Genomic DNA, 21,795 nt, shown 5'->3' with positions numbered 1-21,795 from the left:
TCTCACGCGTGCGAGGTGCGAGCGTGTTTGGGGGATTTTCTGGCACGAACGAGGCGTGCGTGGGTGTAAGCATGCGGAGAACGGGTGCGTTTCACGGTTTGGGCGTGAGGCGTGACACGTGTCGCACGTGCCGAGAGCGTGGGCTGTGGGGACGTCAAGGACACGAGATTTGGGTGTGTCCTGTCCTGATGTGTGGAAGAGGAATCACGTGAAGTTGCAACTTGCAGGACCGTTGTCAAAGTGAATGGTAATGACTCTGAGCTGTTTACGTGAATGATTGTTATCTGTTGATCATGATATTATTAGATGATTATGATGTTTAAGGATGGACGATGGTTACTTTTGAAAATAATTTAGAAAAGAGAGAAAAATGAATATTTTCAAATGCTGATAACAATTATGTTTATCAATTGATATGACGTTCTAAAATGGAAGATATAATCACATAATAAGCCGTTGAACATTAAGTTTTAGGATTATTAGCATTTATCCTTCGTTATATGACATTTTTAGGATGGATTATTAGTTGTAGATTATGATATGCTAGAATGATTATCATTATGAATCTTTCTTGACTTTTTCTTGTTTTTTTACATTTCGAAGTTTATTTATGTTTCATTTTCTGCAATGTAAATCTGCTTTTCAGCCCAAAAATCTTTTTTATGAATGTTTGTAGTCTTGACTCAATCATGAAGTGATTACACCCAATTTCTACTTTCATTTATATCTTATTTCTGTTTACAAACTTAGGCAAACACATGTTCACATTGGTTTCTAAGTCTTTGTTAATCCATTCTCTTTTTGCTTTCTATCAGTGCCTTATACCTTGCAGTTGCTAGTAGAACAAGAAACAAAGAACCTAGGATTCCATTATAGCCAATAATTTCCATATGTTGCCTATAAGATACAAAATCAGATTGTCATTAATTTTCCCATGATAATTGCGTAAAACCAGCAATAAAAGTATGTTATACTAGCTTTATACAAGTGAACACATTCGATTTCACTCTTGATCAGTATTTTAAAATAGTCGCTTCGAGGCGCGCCTATGTGGCCTTGGAGATTGGGCAGGTGGCTTGCCGCCTTTGTTTTGTGGGAGTTGGTGAAAAACTCGCCTAGGATTGTCGGGGCACGCCTAGGCAGCTGAGGCACGCCCCAAGGCATGCTGAGGTAGCCGAAAACTTACCTGAAATTTGTTAGGGACCTCGAAGTCGAAGGCTGGGCTCATTGCAGCGACTGCCTTATGGTTTTTCTTAAGTTTCAGCAGCGGCACCTTCACGAAGAAGACGGCCGCGAAGAAGATAAAATGTTTATTTTTTTTTTCTTAAGACTTGGCTAAAAAATGACGTCGTTTTGGCTATCTTTTTTTTTTTTTGCCCAGGACGACGTTGTTTTAATTTAATTTTTTTTTTTTTTTTTTGGCAAGACAAGTGACATATACTTTCTCTTAAAACATCCAAAAGAGTTACATAATTTAGACTCTCAACATGTTTTAATTAACTGGATAAAACCACAACAACTTTTCAACATGAAATGGAGACAAATTCTTGTAGGGTATATTTGGGTGAAGAACTTTCAAAAATGATTTAGGCATAATGATGAAGAAATAAATCACAAAAAATTAGATATGAGAGATTAAAATGCAATACATGATCATTACAAAAATGCGCGAAAGGAATTTGCAAATTATTACTTGAAAGGATTATCGTTACGTACATTGGTGTGTATACATATAGAAATATTTACACTAATTCAACAATTGCTTCTACAGTTCTACCATCTGAACCACTACTTTATGCAATGTCATAATTGCTTAATGCCTATTATTATTAAAAGGAATCTGATTCACTACTTTTTCTAAATTTTTGGCTTCTAATGAATGTCTCCCTTCAAGGTCATTTTTTTTTTTTTTTAAATTGTCAAACGGTAGATTTTGTTATATTAGATATTAGATTAATAATCAACATGATTTGAACACATATCTTCAAGTAAGGACTCAATATCTTTCTACCATTGTGGTAAATGGTCATTTGCTCTAAGGTCCGTTGTTTGTTCCTATTATGCATCCATTGTTGATTTTTATAAGAAAATAAAACTGATTTTCGCATGTTCTTTTTCTCCTTTTTTAGCTTATATTTATTGTTATTTTTTTACTCTCTTGAATTTATTCAATTTAAATGACCAAAAATAAACACGAGTATATTAAAAAAACAAAAGAAAAATAATGTGAAAATCACAATCACTTTCCAGATAGTTGAAATTTCATTTGTAAAACTTTTACAAACCATTCTCATTTTCCTTAGAAATTTAATAAAAGAAGAATAATCATTCAGACAACACAAAATTCCAAAATTTTGGATGGCAACCGATATGAGAGTTTTCATTATTGGGCTGCTTTCCTACGAGTGTTGAGTACCCAAAATCCACGTCCACTTCAATGATTCATCTCAGTATTACGCTTTGTTTTGATTTTTTTAGATGAAACGGTAGCAGTTTATTACAATATTAAAACTTGAAACAAATATCAAAGAGAGCATCTAGGATAATATTCAAGTGGTCCTCAATACAAAGAAAGTTTAACCAAAAATAAAAGGCCAACTTGGCCAAACTAGTTGCCATCATAACGGTGGATTTGAGGGCGAGATATGCCCGAGAATAAGCAAAGGAACACATTCAGATTTTGAAATCATCCACACCCAAACATGGAGGATTGAGATGGCACTCCAAACGAAAGAAACTCCTTTTCTAATGAAAAGGTTAATCACTCCGTGAATTGGCTTCTGAGAACTTCTACGTATGAAACCTTGAATATGAACAAGATGATACTCTTCGATAATGAGTAGTGCTGACTCCAAAGAGAAATTGACAACGAACCAACTAGCATCCATACCTGAATTTTGTGTACAACAACATCTACAAAGATACTGATTATAAAAAAGTAGACTCATAAAGAGTCGATAACGACCAATATAAAATTAAAGGACTAACTAAGAGAGATGCAAATAACCTCATGAATGAGGCACCTGTTGACAAAAATATTAAGAAAAAAATAGATATGTAGCAATCCATTAGAGAATGAAGGAGGAAGGGCAGAAAAATGGGGAAAGGGGCTGCTACCGGCCCCAAGCTAAAGCCAGTGTCAGCTACTATGGAGATCTTAGATTTAGGGTTTGGTAAGAGGAAGGAGAGAAGAGATAGCGGCTAGGGTTTCGTTTATCCTTGGTTTTTTTGCTTAGGAAAATACTTAATGTTTTGTTTTGCTTTACTTAAAATTCATATTTTCATCTAATTAAAATTCATGTAGTACTTAATGAAGTGATTGTAATTGTATTGATGAATCAAAAGGAACTTACAAAATTCGGATGTTTTTTTTCACAAGTTTAATGAAGAAAGATTAGATGAAATTAGCTCTTCAGTAATGACCATGTGCGAAGGTACCTATCTCCCACGTAGGGATGAGGACTATTACACCTAGAAACCCCCCGCCCCTCCCTCCTCCGCCATTTTTATTAGGAAATATTAGGAATGTAAAAGAAAATATACAAGCGGGTGGACTAAGCCAAAACTTGCCATGACCAAATGATCAACGAAACAGATAATAAGGGCGCAAAATGAAATGTCATGAGAATGGGCTAAGGCAACATAATCCAGAACTGTAGACCACTAGTGATAAGCATAACTAAATACCCTAAATAAAGCTAAAGAATCAGCAACCTGATTTCTTTCTCAATAAATATATGTATATATAAACCGCATTTGACAAAGTCACCATAGACAGTTCTTCTATTCCATCATAAGGAACCAAGGGACAACATAGAAGCCTTGAAAAGATAATGAATAACCAACATATAATTTGTTTCAATCCATATATGCTTCCATTCTATAACCCAAGCTATATGCACAACCTCAATAAAGGCAAGAATTTCTGCAGCAACTAAACTTATAAAATTCGTATTTGAAGCAAAAGCAGCTAGCACCCCACCCTTGGAAGAGCGAAAGGATCCCCCCAAAACCAGCATGTTCGTTGGCACAAGATCTACCAATACTAACCTTAAGCCTCCCATCCATCGACAACTTCCTAAGGATTGGAATAAAGGATGGAGCCGCAATAGAAAACGGTGAGATACCCCATAAAGGCAAAATAGGCAACATTGAAGATGATGAGTTACAACTTGGGAAAAACAAGGTAAAACAGGTTGAGTCGGGGTTCGGTTTGAAGTTTAAAATCCATTCAGATAATAAGTTTGACACGACACGATCTATTAAGATAACGAATTTGACACAAAAACAACAGGCAAACATGACCCCTTTGCGAGGTCTGATTAAAACTAACAATCATTAAGTAGTTAATCATGAGATTTCTACAATGTTATCCATCATGTTAACTATTAATTGCATTTAAAAACATTATTGATCATACAATACCAATACAATCAATTGTCGCCATCTCCAATTGAAAATTGTTCAAATTACACAAATCATTCGTGCGGTGCGAGTCATGTATCAATGTCACCCGTGGACACGAGTAACATTGACATATAACACGCTTCGCACACTAATGATTTGTGCAATTTAGCCCCCGTCAACGTTTGCAACCACACAAACAACTATCGTAGCTGAGCTGATCTGGAATCACTTGCAAGTGGGGTGTTGTTTGTTTCCTTTCTCGACTCTTTTAGTAACTTCAAGCTAAAAACAGGGCTCATGACATGAGTATGCATTTGTGAGATTTGGAATGGAAATATCTTATAAATTACCATCATAGGTAACAAGTTTGTAACCACAGTTTTATCAGTTAATACACCAAACCTGTAGAATGCTATTATATTTTGTTTTACTCCTATAACACAGTATTAAATACCGTCGATTTGCACACACAGACGAATCTGAAGATTTTATTACTCTCTCTCCGAAGCAGCAAGGCCCGCGTCCGTCCCCTGAAACCGGTGTGCTGTCTATTTGAGTTGATCTAAACATCAGGAGTGGCTTCTCCTGCGTTTTCAAGTGTTAGATGTGAGACCAGGGCCTGGTCACCAGCCCAACAGAAAAAACAAGGAAAGCACTACACCATGTGAGACATATCATCGTCTCATAATAGCAAGTGTATGTACAGATCATAGCAGCAGGGATATGATACAGATTCTATATGCGGTAATGTATCCGACAAAAAAAAAAAAAAATGCAGTAACAATTGAGAGATGTGTAGGACAAAAGAATATGCTTTAATTTTCTTTCTACATGCTGTACACAGTGACTTGCAGAGTGAAAGTCTTGTTTAAAGAACACAGTATGGGGAATTAGGTACACTATTATATAGAAAGCAAAACTCAACTTCATCGTCTGCATGCTGAAAAAAGAATTTTAACGCAAATCTTCAAATTATTTTTCCTGACATGGCTATTCATGCGGTTTGTCATACACCGCTCACATGGTGTATATGTGAGATACATTGCAAAACTGTATAGCGGTGTTCCCCATGTCTTTGAGTGTAAGAAATTGAGTAAATATGAGTGTAGGGTCAGTTTGAAGCAGCTTTGATGAGAAGAAATGTGTAAATGAAGAGCTTCTACCAAATGACCCTTTGTATAATAAATGTTGATCCTGCGGCTAGAAGAAGTTACATGCTTGCACATACACACACACATATACATGAGTCTAAGAATGTACGTTCGACCCTCTACATTATTTCATTAACTGGATTTCAGCTTCTTGCATAAGCTCAAGTTTTAGAGAGAAGGCTTGAATTTAGAGCTTATCAGAGAACCCTGATTTTGGCTTATGCAGGGTTCTTATTCAAAGGGTGTAACCAAACAACACAACACAACATAATATGAGAAAAAACACTTCTGAGCGTGCAAGAGGACGTCCCATACAGTGCATTGTATAAATCATTCTTCTCGTTATAAAATGAAATATATGCAAGTCTGTGCATATGTGTGCTCATGCTTGAGTGTGTAGAAATGTAGGAGAAGAGAATCGTGTAGTCTTACAACTCTTACCATGCATTCTCTTGACAAACCGTTCGAACTCCATTAAGTTATGCCTCTCAATGAGAACTGGGCTTAATCTGAGGTAGGTAAATGCTGATAAATGTCTGCCATCTGGATCATTCCTGGGCTTAGCATTTTCTAATATCTTGTTGTAGCCCTCTCTATCAAAGCATGTAAGAGCATTCTCACTAGCGACTGGAATGTCAGCATCCCATGCAGCATTTAGCACCTGCAAACCAATGTCAACTCCAAAATCATTATAAAAACGAAGAAAATGCTTTACAAATAACATTTTGATTAAGTATTCAACGCAGATTGACATGGAGGATTTATTAACATTTCACATGGTTGCTTGCCCATGTAGTTAGAAATTTTGAAACATTTGCTTGACAGATGGAGAAAAATGAATTTGAGCAGATAAATTATTCACAAAATAACAACTAACTCAGATACTAAAGGTGTCCCCCTTCCCAAGTAAAAAAAAAAAAAGGCATATTCACTCCAAATTCAAAATGATGCTTTTCAAATTTCATCCCATCCAGCCACACGCTTTTCCAAATGTTGGTGGTTTGTATTTATTTCTTAATTTAGGTACACTTATAATCCAGGAAGTAATTACATGGGTTTCTGTGCTTGCTACCTGCCAAACCAATCCCTCAGGGTCTGCCAGTGCTTCCGGAAAGCCCTGATGCTGGTCTGACGTGCGCATTTCAACACATGTGAAATTCAGGGCAGCCTCATGCTTTTTTAACATTTCTGATATTGGCACGTACCCATCACGATTGCAGGAATTGTAAAATCCAGCAGTTAATTCAGCAGGATGGCTGGCAGTCTTGTACCACCAGTGGATACCTGATACCTGCTCATAAATCATATAAAGAAACTCCACAAAACGAAAACTTGTGAAGAACTAATGTCCAAGAAGCAAGAACTGAAGAAAGCGACTCACCTTTGTAGCAATGTGTGTGCCTTCGAAAGCTAAATTGGCCAGAGCAAGTACACGATCACCATGATCAATCAAAACACGGGAGTACCAATTGAGGAAGAATCTGCCATAGTAGCTATCATAATCACCTCCGTCACGGAAAAACCCTGTCTCATGTGGTTGGGAACTATAAGAACCTGCATTATCTGGTGCTCTGGCCCAAAAGGAGTGGCCCCTTGCTTCTGCAGCCTGCGCCAGATCCTTCATCAAGTATCGGTCATAACACTGCACCGAACCAGGTTGAATCAAAGGATTTTTTCAAAGGTCAGAAAGAAGTAAAAAATCAAATGAACTACTGGCTTAAGGTCATAACGATAGATGAATGAAGGGCTATTAACTTAACGTTCAGAAATAACTGTCAGTCCCTAGCTATCATGCATGCCGCCACCTTATTAATCGCCCAGTAATGAAAAGAATTATCACCAAGGTACCTGGAATTCACCAATACCAGGATATTTCCAACCATGCTGTTCAGGATAAGAAGGATACCGTAGCTCTCCACACGGACCTAATCCAACTTCAATTTCTGATATTATTCCTTCCTCAAAAAATTCATTAAATTCAACTCTGAAGCTCCTCATGTAGTCGAAGTAAACCTGCATTTGGTTTCATTATAAATAAACAGAATAGAAATTCTCAGCATCAAGCAGTATGTCTGAAGAATTCATAAGCTTTGATTCTTATAGCATACAAATATAGGAGCTGGAAAAGGTTTAACAATAGTTTCTTTCTAAAACATGAGTGGAACATGTAAAAGAAGACAAATATAGCAGGAATGGAGCAATGGCAAACCCTAGAAATAAAAGACCAGCATAACTAAGTAATTCCAGAATACTATACCTCAACAGCAGTACGGCCTCTTAAAACTCGCTCCTTATCAATTCCCCATGTGAGGCATTCAGCATTGCGTTTCCCTTCTTTATTTGTAAAATATATATCAGGATTCTTTTGGCCAATTTCTGTCACCCAGTGAGGAAGTGGGATATGTACATCATCCCCGACATTGCCTCCACATTCATGGAATGACATCACGACCTACAGCAATATAGAGTATGACAAAACATATAGTAGAAAATCCATATCCTATTCGAAATGAGATTTTAATGATAGGCAGTCTCACAAACTAATATAACAACAGAAACGTTATCAGTATATTAGCTTTCAGAATCCACTCAAGACTATTATGCCACTTACCTAAGACAATAGTCCCATTTACTAATGACAACTCATTAAAAAAGGATAGCTTAGTACAAATCACCCTGATTGAATTATCTGTATAAATCAAAGCCTTTTCAACTGTTTCAAAATAAGTATCTCGACTGACAGATTTTATTAATAAGCAACTGTCTCTTGTACAGATTGTGTATAAATGACCTATTGTACACTTTCTTTTTTTATCAACTAAAGTATACTTTATTCTCGTGAATTACTGCATTTATCTGAGTGATCCACCGCCGACGAAAGTCTCTATTTTGTTTACATCTATAACTCTAAATAAACCATATCTACAATTCTACATCATGTATCAACTAAAGTCAAAGAAGTTTCCAAGCCAAGGGAAGAAATTTTTTAACCATGTAAGGAATATATGTTTAGCGTTTACAGTGATTCATTTAAGTTAACTTCACAAACTCATACAGTGTAACCTATTTAAATAACAGATTTATGTCGAAAAGCAACTAAAGTGCATCATGTCAGACGCAAATATGATACTTCCAGAACCATCTCAGTGTATGAGGAAGCTTAAAAGTATCAGTTCTCTATGACATAACTAAATTCGGAGATTGGTGCAGGTTAACTTAGGTAAGAACTGCACTCTCATAATTTTATTTAAAGAGTGCACAAGATACTGAAGGGAAACAAGAAACAGAATACGAAAAGAAAAGAAATATTACAACACACACCCAAAGCGAAAAAAGAAATTCTAGTATAAGCATATACTACTCACCTGTAGCTTAAGGTTAAGATCACGCACAATCTGAAAAAGTCTCTTGTAGCCATTCCAATTATATTGCTGTGGATTGTGCGCCTCTACTATTCCCCACCAGCAATCAACCATAACACCATCAACACCAACCGACTTCAACACTTGTAGTTGATTTCGCAGAGCTTGTGGCTCAACTAGCTCAACATTCATATTGATCACACCCAACTGACAGTTTCCCCCAATGTGAAACACAGAACAACTACAATTAGCCTTGACTTGTACAAAAAGATAGCTTCAACATGAAGAAAAATAAAAACAAAAACTTGAACAGCAATTTTTGTTCACAAGTCTCATTGTGATTTGAACGGTTCAAACCCAACAAAGATATGTATAATTTCTAAATTGTTAATCTGGCACATTCACACATTGAAACATGATATCACTTAATTGACAATATCAATTAAAAATCTAACAATTTGACAAGACAATGATTAGAAACCAAATACAAACATACCATTTTATGTCGCTAGACAGTCTTTTATAGAGCGATATGTTTAATTAGGATCACATTTTCATATATGATTTCACTTGATCAATTTTATTGATTGAATATTTACAACTTACAGTTCACAATAGCAAATTTCATCTATACAGATAGTAGAAAGGAGTGCTTCAGAAACTCACCGGTAACATCACATACACAGGAACATACGGCGTGCCAGTAAAATCACGCTCCTCAAACTTTTCTGTTGAAGAATCTTCAGCCTATCATCAAAACCAGAAAAAGTTTCCAAATTTCACCTTAATCACGGCATCAACACAATTCTTCCAAACAAAGCACCCCAATTAAATTTGAAAAATGAAAGTTTAAACAGACTAATCATATCCTCACCTGATTGCGACCAGCATTTTCCACAGGATCACCCACCGCAGTCCCCTCAGCACTGTCTCTTGCCACGGCGAAACTCCGAGACCGATCACTCCCCAATACTCTCAAACGACAGGAATTGAGCTCCGGCAAGCCCCGAAACCCCGGAGTGAGCTTAAGGGATGCTACCGCAGTCTGTGTGCAGGACGACAACCAAGCCATTGTCGTCGCCTTGCAACAAGCAATTGGCCTGCGTGGCGCCCTCAGCGTACTGGATACTTGAGGAGCTGAGAATTGTGCCATTGTCGAATGGTGCGGAATCGGCAGCCACCACTGTTACTCTGTAGGGAACTTCTGAAGGGAAGTGGAGTGGCGGTGTAAGGCGATTTTCCTTTTCATTTTCCAGACAGTTTTCCCGGGAACCAAACAGGTGGAGTGGCGGGGAGAGAACCCGTGACGAGGTTTACGGATCCAAGATACGGTTATTTCAGCTCTAACACAAAAAGTTATTTTTCGCGGGTATGAGCGCTGACGGATGGACGGTCACAGACCATCATCCACCGCACACGTCATTAATTGGGCAGCAGCTCTTCACATCTAGACTTAAATTGACGTGCTTACATGTCATATTAGCACAATAATAAAAAATTAAACGGAATTAAACGGCAGGTACAATATTGATGTTCTCGATCAAATCTCAAGAACAACATTGATTGATTTTGAAAGTGAAAAACCAAAATGATGCATTGGATAAATGAAATGGAATTAAACGACAGGTACAATATTGATGTTCTCGATCAAATCTCAGAAACAACATTGATTGATTTTAAAAGTGATGAACCAAAATGATGCATTGGATCAATATCAAGGAAAACATCGATTGAATTTTAAAGTAAGAGACCATGATGCATTGGATCAATCTCAATACGCTACTTGCAATAAAAATCTCCTTTTTTTTTTTTTTTTTTTTTTTTCAAAAGCCGTACAAAGTCAACAACTTTCAAAACAAATATGATTGAAAATAAAAAAAAACACAATTAATGCTTTTATTTTGATGTCAATGTTGAATAATGACTTTAAGTCATCTATCATTCTCAATAAATAGTGATAATATAAATATTATAAAACAAAAGCATTATTTTACTTGGGAGGTTTTATGTTCAAATCTCCTAATAAGCATTATTTTGTATTTTTTTGGTAGAATATTTTGGTGGTAAAAAACGAAAATACTTTGATGACCTGTGTTAAAGACCTTTTGATGAAGTTGGATTTGGGCACAGATGAAAACTCTCAGCTCCCTAGTTTGTTTTTGGCACCAAATCCTGAAATACTTCAAAAGAATTAGTACATCTTAAGAAGTATTCCAGTTGAATCAATGGCTCTGATTTAACAATGAATGAATGATTACCATAAATTGTAACTTTCCTAAGTGAATGATGACATGGAAGCTAAAAGTTCACTGTTTGAGCATGAGAGATAGAATTTGTGCTTGCTTGCAGGGTTTAAGAATAACTATTCTAGGGTTCTTAATACTCTGGTAGTCTTTGCGGTGACTAAGGAAGCTTAAGTGAAGCTTAAGGAAATCCTCAGAACATAAGGAAAGCTTATCCTTCGAGAACTAGGGTTTCTTGCACTTTAGTGCTTGGTGCAATCTTGTCTTAGTTCCCCTCATTTCCCTCGTTATTGTCTCTTTTCATCACACTGATTTCTCCAATTTATAGAGATCCCTTCAAGTTCTAGCTTGGGAATCCATTGGTTTCCTCGTTTACTCCTCCTTTTGCCAAGTCTTTCTTTTCCTTTTATTGGTTGTAGTTATAGGTTCCTTTTTAGTATAACATTGAAGAGAGTTACTAACCTCGGGTGGAGCACACTGCTCAGGACGTCTTTTTCGAGCACCAGGTTCCATAGTCTCCATTTTGGAAATGCTCCTCACTGTTTTCTTTCTCATTTTCTTGTATATGCTTAGAAGGGAAAGATTTTTTTCTCTCTATTAATGGGGCATGCGGCTTTAGGTTGAACTTGTTCCTATTTATCATTCAGGCAACTCAGTTTTAAGTTTTGGTTGATTCAATATCCTATCTGGTTTGTAACGGAAGGGGAAAGTTGGTATTTTCTCTCTCAGACTTGCAAAAGATTATAAGCTTGGACTTTTGGTGCTCTCAAGCAACCCAAGTCTTCGACAACCTGAGTTCCATGTAAAGGTTAGCTTCCGTAACCATCCACACCGCGATCCACTTGGCAAACCTCAATATGTAGGTTCGGCCCACTTAATCATGTAGCATGATTGACATGATTTGCTAATAGCGTCAATATCATAATATGACTTGGCATGATAAATGTCCATAAATTGCATGGGCTTAGAACGATTAAACAAATGTTCAATTTATTAAATTATTGTTTTATTAGCGTGCATGATTTTAAATTCACATACCCCTCGTTTCACACTTTTGTAGAAATTTAAGAGTGGCTTGTGGCGCTTTACAATGATTGGCCCTTGAATTACAATTGTGCTTTGTAGGTGAGATTTTTGGGCCTTAACAACTAGATTGAAGTTCTGATAGTTGGACAAATTTTTGGGAGAATTCTTGTGAAATCTCATCCCTAGAATTTCATTATTTAATTTACGTATTTCATATCTATACGATTTTATTTAATTATATTTTAGATAATTTTAGAATTTTAATTATTTAGTTACAAAGTTTGATTTTCATAATTAACCATTAAAATTCCGTAGGTGAAAGTTTGATTTTCATAATTATTTAGTTACAAAATTTAATTATCAGGGTCACACTTAGTGTTTTTGAATATAGTTCGATTCCTCGAGTGCGTAGGCGAAAACCATTTGCGAAACGGAGTTGAAACAAAGAAATTAGAGGCGTTTAAAATAAGGGTTATTATAAAAGGAAACCCCCACTTTTTGGAGCAAAACGAATCAAAAATAGAGGGAAGGCAGTGAACCAATGGGAGGGGAGAGAAATGAGAGAAAAGATAAGGGAGAAGAGCATCGCCCAAAACCCCTTGACCTGTGCAACCCAACCCGTCTGTGACTTTTCCGTCCATTTTTCAGGCGATCTGAGGCTCACCACCACCTAGAAACTAACCACCATTGTCCCTTCTTCCATTTCCACCCAAACCTCACTTGGTTTAACCCCAATTTCATGAAGAACTAAACTCGTCGGTTCCGAAGGTGCCACGGTGGAGATCCGTTGATTTTGAAAGCTACGCCGATCACCACCACCATCAATCCACTCTTCCTGAGCCCAAGAACAAAACCCAAACAAGTTTGGGGGTGGCAGAGCACCGGAAAGGACAAATCTAGGTTCACCCATTTTAGGGTTTTCAGCAGTTTGTGGGAATTTCAGGAAACTTTCCGCAAAAATTAGGCTTCCTCATAGGTATAAAACTTACTCCACTCATCACGATCTTCATTTTGGTATAATTTGAAAAGTTTTGGAGTTAGGTGAATTTTTCGACGAATCAAGGTGGCCGACCGCAGAATGCGGCGGCGCATGGCAGTGGAGCGTTGCCCAAGGACCCACTTTATTCTTTTAGGCTACATTTGATACTCCAGTTCCATATTTGACACTTGATTTGTAAAATTCTGCCATATAAACCTAGTTTCTTTAAGGTCCGCCACTTGACCATTGTAGTGAACGACGATCCGATCGTTGGATCATCACCAAACTTTAGTATGTTGTTGTACGTAATATTTAAGTATCTTAGGAACTTATGGATCAAAAATCTAATGGACGAATCTTCTTAATTAAATTACTAGGGATTAACTTTGGTCAAAATGATCTGAATCATTCTTAAGTATTAAAATTAGCATTACTAGGGAGCCAGTAGAGCCCAGCGGGCCTATCTTGGTTAGCAAGCTATTGCAAGTGATGTGCACTTCAATTTACAAGCAAGTGGCACCTTATTGCGTTATACATGTTTATTGAACTTCTAGATAATACTAATGAGATGTACAATTACTAGTATAGAAATGCAAGCCTGGAATCTTATTAGAAGTATTATGTAGAACATATATGCTTATATGACAAGATAGTTAGTGGCCATGAGAAGTTGATAGTGCAAGTGGCTACGTTGTAAATCATAGGGGTTGAGGTAGAGATAAGTTATGTGTTAAACTAACTACACCATGTAACAGTGGAACATGGATGGTCCTGTTTGTTATATCCGCGATAGGGGACCACATATTACAGGGGTGATCATACTTGGTATATCCACGATGGGTGATCACCGCTTGGACGATTAAACTATGTTTATGGTTCTACTTGGTTTATCCGCAATGAGGGACCATACGCATTCTAAGAGTGATCGTACTTGGTACATCCGACATGGGGGATCACTACCTAGAGCTATATGATATAGTCATGCTTGGTATATCCACAATGGGGGATTGCACATATGTTAGAGGTGATCATGCTTGGTATATCCGTGATGGGTGATCACTGCATACGTTATTAGACTATGCATATGGTTCTGCTTAGTATATCTGCAATGAAGGACCATACACATTATAGGAGTGATCATGCTTGGTATATCCGCAATGGGTGATCACTTCCTACCTACGGTTAGGAGGATTAGTTATACTTGGTACATTTCAATAGGCAGTCATATTTTAGTTGGATTTCGTTGAGTAGTTAGGAATTCCCACTCTTGCTTATTTCCATAAAGTTAGTCCAGAACCCTAACTTCGAGTGAATGAGAATTACTTATAGTAGACATAGTGTTTATAAATTATTTACCATGTTATTATAAATTTTGTGAAATGATATGTGATATTGTTGATTGATTAATGTAGAGTTACTTTATTAAATTTTGTGAAATGATATGTGATCTTGTTGATTGATTAACAAAGTTAAATGTTAATATCGTGCATCTTTGATTCATGGAATTGTTTATCTGAAGTGATTGTTGAATGATGTTGGATATGATTGTTATTATTATGATCAGATTAGTTTATCAATGTGACTAGAGAATAATATTGTGCTTTGTTGGTTCTTTGAAATGTTACATGCTAGGGATTGTGATATTATGTTGAAAACTTAGTTATTTATATGATTGATGAAATGGAAATCTTGAATGTCATGTGGGTTCATTATGAAGCCTTGAATCTAGTAATTCATTCTTGTCAAGTCCCTATAATTGATTGAGGATTGTTATGCCTTTCTGTCAGATTATATTGTGATAAACGTCGAAGTTTAGTGAATGGTGAACTACAAATGACTTGATCCTTATTTATGGTACGTAGGTAGTCTAACATAAAGGTTAGATGCAGCCATGAAATAAAAGAAACTTACGATGTGGTTGAATTATTGGTTGTGTTTTGGTCTTGTCTTGGAGGCGAGACATGATAGATAAACAAGGATGTGATGACGTCATGTGTCGATCTTGGTCGTATGTTGGGATTGGAGCATGACAATTCTGGTGGCCAAAAAATTTCTAGTGACCTTTTTGAGGGAATTAGCTATATGGGCTTTGAGATTGTAATATCCTTATAATTGTCTTGGCCCACAAAATGTGACTAAATCCAAATAAAATGGGTTGGACCCTATACTTTTTCTTAAAGTTGGTATTTTCTTTAAAACCTTTATCTTACCTGGCATTTAATCCTGATTTACCATATCTATATTACCTATTGTGGATGCAAATTTTCGTCTTCTTCTTCTTGGACGAAAATGTACCTGCAAAACAATTAACACATTAGGTCAATGCCAAGAGCCTCACACGCCCACGATGAATGGGGAGCTTTGGCCAAAGAACCTCCGATGCCAAAGTTAGAATTTGAGAGAGAAAGTGTTTAGAGAAATTTGGAGAATTTTAGAAGAGAATTGACCTTAGGTTTTGGAGAAAGTAAGGGGCTATATATAGGGGTGTGGCTGGCCCTATTAGGAGAATTGGGACCAACCATATTTGGTTAATTTGTGGGATTGATTGCAAGATATTATGTAAAATAATATCTTGCAATTAGTTTGGCAATTAATCAATTAATTAGGAAATTAATCAAATTGATTTTAGCAATTAATCCTAATTTGAAAAGGATGATTGAGAGTTACCTTGTGGATGAGGATTTGATAAGGAGTGATGAGAGGGTTTAAAAGAATACCATTTTGATCAGCTTTGACATCGATTGAGCCGTTATTGTCTGTTGCATGCGCGTGGGAATCCCGTTGTGCCTCGAGGGTAATTTTGTCTTCTTTACCCAAAAGTCCACGTGTTGCCTCTGTGATTTTCTTGATTATTTTTTGCTCCACAAATGCCCCCATACCTGTTGGGCTACTTGTAAGAAAGTGCAGCAAGTGTATAGATCTCCAACTTTGATGCAGATTCCCACTTGGACTTGGAATTAGATTCTTCTAGGAAAAGGAAATAAATCGTCTCCAAAACCTATTTAAGCCTACCTCAAGTAGGGGATTAAATTAACTTCGGAGGGCAATTATTTATCCCTACAAGAAAGAGAGAAAGCTAGAGGATATTTGTTCCCCTACACCTAGCACTCGTCTTTGCTTGCCCGTGCAAAAAACCATCTTCCATTGATTTCTTTATCTTTTCCGCGCCGCACCAATGTAAGGAAAACTTAATTTTCTTTGTCTTCTTCTTAGGTGGTGTTGCCACGAGGCAGTCGTTGGGGTGGTATGGCATATCGGCTGGCATGAGCTAGAAGTAGGCTTGGCATGAGCTGAGGAAATGGTGTGGTAAAGGCCACAGCTTGACTGAAGCCAAGGGTGGGCTCGGCATGGGCCGAGGAAATGGTGTGGTATGGGCCACGATTTGGGCTGCCACATATGGGTTGTTTGCCAAAAATGAGGAAACTGCTTTAGTTTGATTTCTCAGCTGCCATAGATGGAGCAATCCAAGATGAAGCTGTTAAAGATGAAGTGGGCGCAAAGTGGCTGCTACCCCCTGATCATTTGCTACTTAACTGGTCTTTAAGTATTCGATCTTTTGAGTTTTGTGGCTTTCTCACCCTAAAGAGCTTACTCAAATGGATGTTGGGGAATTAGTTTACCCTCTCGCACTGGAGAGCAAATAGTTTAACCTCTCGCACTGGATAGGGTGTTGGGAAATTGGTTTACCCTTTTGCACTAGAGAGCAATTAGTTTAACGTTTCGCATTGGAGAGTAGACCCATATAGGTGTCGGAGAATTGGTTTACCCTCTGGAAAGTAATTAGTTTAACCTCTAGCATTAGAGAGTAGACCTATATGAGTGTCAGGGAAGTAGTTTGCCCTCTCGTATTGGAGAATAATTAGTTTAACCTTTCGTATTGGAGAATAATTAGTTTAACCTTTCGTATTGGAGAATAGACCCATATGGGTGTTGGGAAATTGGTTTACCCTCTCGCATTGGAGAGCAATTAGTTTAACCTCTCGCACTGAAAAGTAGACCTTTATGGGTGTTAGGGAATTGGTTTACCCTCTCACACTGGAGAGTAATTAGTTTATCCTCTCGTACTGAAGAGTAGACCCATATAGGTGCCAGGGAATTAGTTTACCTTCTTACACTGGAGAGCAATTAGTTTACCTTTTCTTACTGAAGAGCTTACCCAAATGGGCGTCGAGGGATTGGTTGACCTTTTTGCACTTGAAAGCATGGAAGCATTGTCATGAGTGCTGCTGAGGAAAGCTGGACTGCTAGACAACTGAAATAATCTTCATCATGTGAAGTCTTGTTTGCCGATCTGCTTGAGACTTCGAACTGTTTGTGGAACCTGTGTAAGGGTTTAAGTGGGAAGCGCAGCGAGCTACTCCCAAACTTTCTTCAAGTATTGCGCCATCCTTAGATGTTTCGTCATGTGCCCTTATGAGGCTTGGTTAGTGATCAGCTAAAAATCTGAATGGATTGCAAGCTTGTTCACCGTTAAGTCTTTCACTAGCAGGGGCTGCTAATAAAGCCTTGTCTTCTATTTCGTCGTTAGATGCTTTGAAATTTGGAGTGCCATGGGCTTGGTCGACGTGATCAGGAGCCATATGGCAAGATCGGCAGGGCTGGGAGCTGTGGTACAAGATTGGCACGGTTAGGAACCATGGTGATAGATCAAGGGCTGCTGAGAGCCATGGAGCAAAAAGGCATGACTGTCAGCGTGGAGCTAGGGTAGGTTTGGGCCAGGTTGTGTGTAATAGGAGAATTAGACCACTAGGTCCATAATGCTCGGCTACTGGTGATGTACTGCTTCAGTATTGAATCGTCTAGAGTGTTGAGAACAAAGTCTGCTTTTGGTTTTTGGTAGTTGGGCTGGTGTGTCCTTTTGGTACTCGTCTACCCCCGACGCACCGTTAGGCTGAGCTGCTGTGTTTGTCGGAACATAAGTAATCTTTGTATCCGACAACCTATATGGGATAGTTCCACCTGCTTGACCTTGTCAATGAAAGGTGACCCGTTTATGTTGGTTATGTCTCGTCGGAGAGCCTCGTTAATAGCTTTGTTGCATTGGAAATCACCCAATCGCTCTTTAGTAGTTTTGTTTCTTTGGAAATCACACAATCACTCAGATTGTGTGACTACTTTTCTCCGTCCTTCATGTTGCCTACTCCGATTTGAGGTAAATGATGCTCATTGCGAGGCTAGCCACAAATGAACACTTTGCCTGAAAGGTTGTTCATGTCGATTATCGGAGTGTGGCCCCAACCATGAATGTATGCTTGTTCGTGGGCCTAGCTGAGAGTGCACGCTCTTCCGAATGCTAAGACGAGAGTATACGCTATCTTGGGGACCCAGTTGGGAGTGTACTCTGCTAGAATGCTCGATTCATGACTGGTCGAGTGGCTGCTTGTTGGGACGCTGTTGGAGAGGTTCATAATATGCTTTTGTCCTACTTCAGGACACCTCGGCTGGGGCACGCTGCATCTCGGTACGCTGCAAGAGCTGATTCACCAAGGTTGTTTGCTACGCGAAGACGCTTGCCAACTCTATGACTTGTCGAGATAAGTGTTGTTTGCCATTTAGGTTGGAAAAGCTTGGACGATATATGTCTCCTTGAGTAGTGGAAGTGTAATGGACCCCGAGCGCGAGATTTAAGTTGGGAAATGTCAAATTTGCAGAGAAATGGGGTGAAAATACCCCCGATTCAATTGTCGGTCTAAAAATCTAAAGCTGGGACGGTTAAACCGATCTTGGACCGGTTTGGGCTGTTAGAAGGGCCACGGGAATGGGCTGGACCTTGAATTGGACTGCGAAAGTGGGTCAGGTCGCAAACACGGGTTGGGCCATGGGCGCGGGTTGAACCGTTAGAGTATATAAGCGATAAGCCCCATTTGGTGTGGCTTGGGCCGTATGATGAGTGGAGGCGCGCATGGCTTGGGCATGCGCTGTTGGGGCATGAGTTTGGGCTGGCTCGCACTGGGCCTGGCTCAGCTGCATATTGGGCCGTGCACCAAGTGGATGAGGCTTGGGCCTTCACTGCTAGGGCAGGGGCTTGGGTTGCTTCTAGCACATGGGCTTATTGCTGCAAAGTGGCGTGGGCCTGGGCTTGTGGTTGCCTCTTTGTTCCCTACTCATCATGGGCTTGCTGCCATGGAGCTGGCCCACTCCCCACTGCCACGGTGGTCTCTATGGCTACCATGGTGGTGGTGCTTCGTGGTGGCAAATTTGATCATTTTGCCATCGCTTTAAGCCTTGTGGATCATTGTGGTGGGGCTATATCTCGTCCTCCATAATTTGATTCGGATCTTTGAACACAAGAAGTTCAATTCATCGTGGTTTTCAAATTTCCTGTTGTTGTATTTTTCCTCACCTATATTTTACAAATTAAAAAAAATCTAGGAATAAGAAAGTATGAAAAATTTAGGAACGAACGAGAAACGAGAAACTTTGAATGCGGGAGTCTTCTTCGAGTGTGTGAATCAAACTCTCAATGAAAGCACCAATTGGTAGATGCAAATTTCCGCATTCTTCTTCTTGGACGAAAATGTACCTGCAAAACAATTAACACCTTAGGTCAAGGCCAAGAACCTCAGGCGTCCACGATGAATGAGGGGGGCTTTGGCCGAAGAACCTCTGATGCCAAAGTTAGAATTCGAGAGATAAATTGTTTAGAGAAATTTGGAGAATTTTAGAAGAAAAGAATTGACCTTAGGTTTTGGAGAAAATGAATGCCTATATATAGAGGTGTGGCCGGCCCATGTAGGTAAATTGGGACTGGCCACATTTGGTTGATTTGTTGGATTGATTGCAAGATATTGTGTAAAATAATATCTTGCAATTAGTTTGGCAATTAATCAATTAATTAGGAAATTAATCAATTGATTTTGGCAATTAATCTTAATTTGAAAAGGATGATTATGAGTTACCTTATGAGTGAGGATTTGATGAGGAGTGATGAGAGGGTTTAAAAGAATACCATTTTGATCAGCTTTGACCTCGATTGAGCTGTTATCGTCCGTTGGATGCACGTGGGAATCCCGGTGTGTCTCGAGGGTAATTTTGTCTTTTTGTCCAAAAGTCCACGTGTCGTCTCTGTGATTTTCTTGATTATTTTTGGCTCCACACCTATTAATAGAACATTTTTTGTTAACCAAGAACCAAGAAAAAATTATACCCTCCCATGCATAATTGAAAGAAAATATCAGGAAAAAAAAAATTCATAGGTATAAAGTAATTTCAAACAAAAATAACTTTGTTGTTAATTTTTTTCCTAACGCACCTGCCAAGCTACCATCCAAGAATAACTCTAACTTAAAATAATAATAATAATAATAATAATAATAATAATAAGAGAATTATCCCTGTAGACATCAAAATTTCAGTAAAATAAATGTTGATCAATGCATTAAAATTACAACCTCCACTCATTTCACCAATATCATTCACTTACTTCACCTACAACCTCCACTCATTTCACCTACACCATCCACTTCACCTACAACCTCTACTTACTTCACCTACAACCTCCTCCACTCACTTTACCTACATCATCCACTTACTTCACCAAGAAAATTTGTGGTGGTGATTCATTCTCAAAGCCTATAAATAGGCTTCTCCATCAAGGTATTAAAGATCCTAAAATTAACCAATTCACAAATACATTTCTCTACTCCCAAAATGGAAGAGAATACTCCCCACACATCCAAAATCCTTGAAGCTTTGAAACTCTAAAGCTCTCAAGCATCCAACCCCCAAATTCCTAAGAATCCCGAAGAATGGAGAAAACACTCTTCGTTCTTCGTCAAATCCTTGAGGCAATCGTTCATCCAAGATCAAGCCCCGAATGCCCTTGAAGATCAATTCATCCAAGATCAAGCCCCTCACATCTATTCTTCAAGATCAAGCCCAAAAGCCCTTGAAGATCCACTCATCCATCAACCTTCAAGATCCAGCCCAAAAGCCCTTGAACAAATCCGCACAACCATTCTTCAAGATCAAGCCCCGACGGCCCTTGAAGAAAGTGTTCATCGTTCATCATCTGTTCATCCTAAGATCAAGCCCCAACAGCCCTTTGGATCAACAGCACAAACAAATCCACACATCTATTCTTCAAGATCAAGCCCAAAAGCCCTTGAAGATCCGCTCATCCATCAACCTTCAAGATCAAGCCCCGAAAACTCTTGAAGAAACTTCCATCAACCTTCAAGATCAAGCCCAACGGCCCTTGAAGAAACTTCCATCAACCTTCAAGATCAAAGCCCCGAAGGCCCTTGAAGAAACTTCCAATTGTTCATCCAAGATCAAGCCTCGACAGCCCTTAGATCAACACATCTACATCTTACGGAGATCGAATCAGATGACCAAATTTGAGAAAGATCATAACCCAAAAATCATTAATACAAAATATTTTTTTTTGTACACGTGTTCTTGTTTCAAGAAATTTCCGTGTTTACAAATTTGGCACGCCTAGTGGGACAATCTCTACCTCTCATCTCTGTCTCTATTCAAGATATGCACGCACACTCCATGGTTTCAAACAAAGAACAAGTCATGACCATCGACGCTACCTCCATTTAAAAACAGCTGGTTTAGATTAAGGAAACAATGACAAGGCTGATAAAGACTGCGGAGGAGAAAAATTTGCAAACCACTGG

At 38.4% G+C, this 21,795-nt stretch overlaps 1 protein-coding gene across 2 annotated transcripts; it reads right to left on the bottom strand.

Annotated features, from left to right (window-relative positions):
* Positions 1-4,736: 4,736 nt before the first annotated feature.
* LOC137734705 (beta-amylase 2, chloroplastic-like) lies at positions 4,737-10,216 on the bottom strand. Of its 2 annotated transcripts, none has more exons than XM_068473967.1 (9): positions 9,795-10,216; positions 9,587-9,667; positions 8,924-9,127; positions 7,816-8,010; positions 7,407-7,571; positions 6,940-7,200; positions 6,610-6,849; positions 6,000-6,219; positions 4,737-4,992 (listed from the first exon to the last, which is right to left on the bottom strand). In XM_068473967.1, exons 1-9 carry the CDS (start codon positions 10,071-10,073, stop codon positions 4,970-4,972), a joined length of 1,668 nt encoding a protein of 555 aa, XP_068330068.1. In that variant the 5' UTR covers positions 10,074-10,216; the 3' UTR covers positions 4,737-4,969. The 2 variants fall into 2 exon arrangements, with proteins under 2 accessions (XP_068330068.1, XP_068330069.1); XM_068473968.1 differs by having other exon boundaries at positions 6,631-6,849.
* Positions 10,217-21,795: the final 11,579 nt, after the last annotated feature.

This window comes from Pyrus communis, chromosome 5, assembly GCF_963583255.1.
Source record: "Pyrus communis chromosome 5, drPyrComm1.1, whole genome shotgun sequence".
NCBI lineage: Eukaryota > Viridiplantae > Streptophyta > Magnoliopsida > Rosales > Rosaceae > Pyrus > Pyrus communis.
Note: the sequence above shows the minus strand (reverse complement) of the source record. Positions and strands in the feature narration are given on the sequence as shown.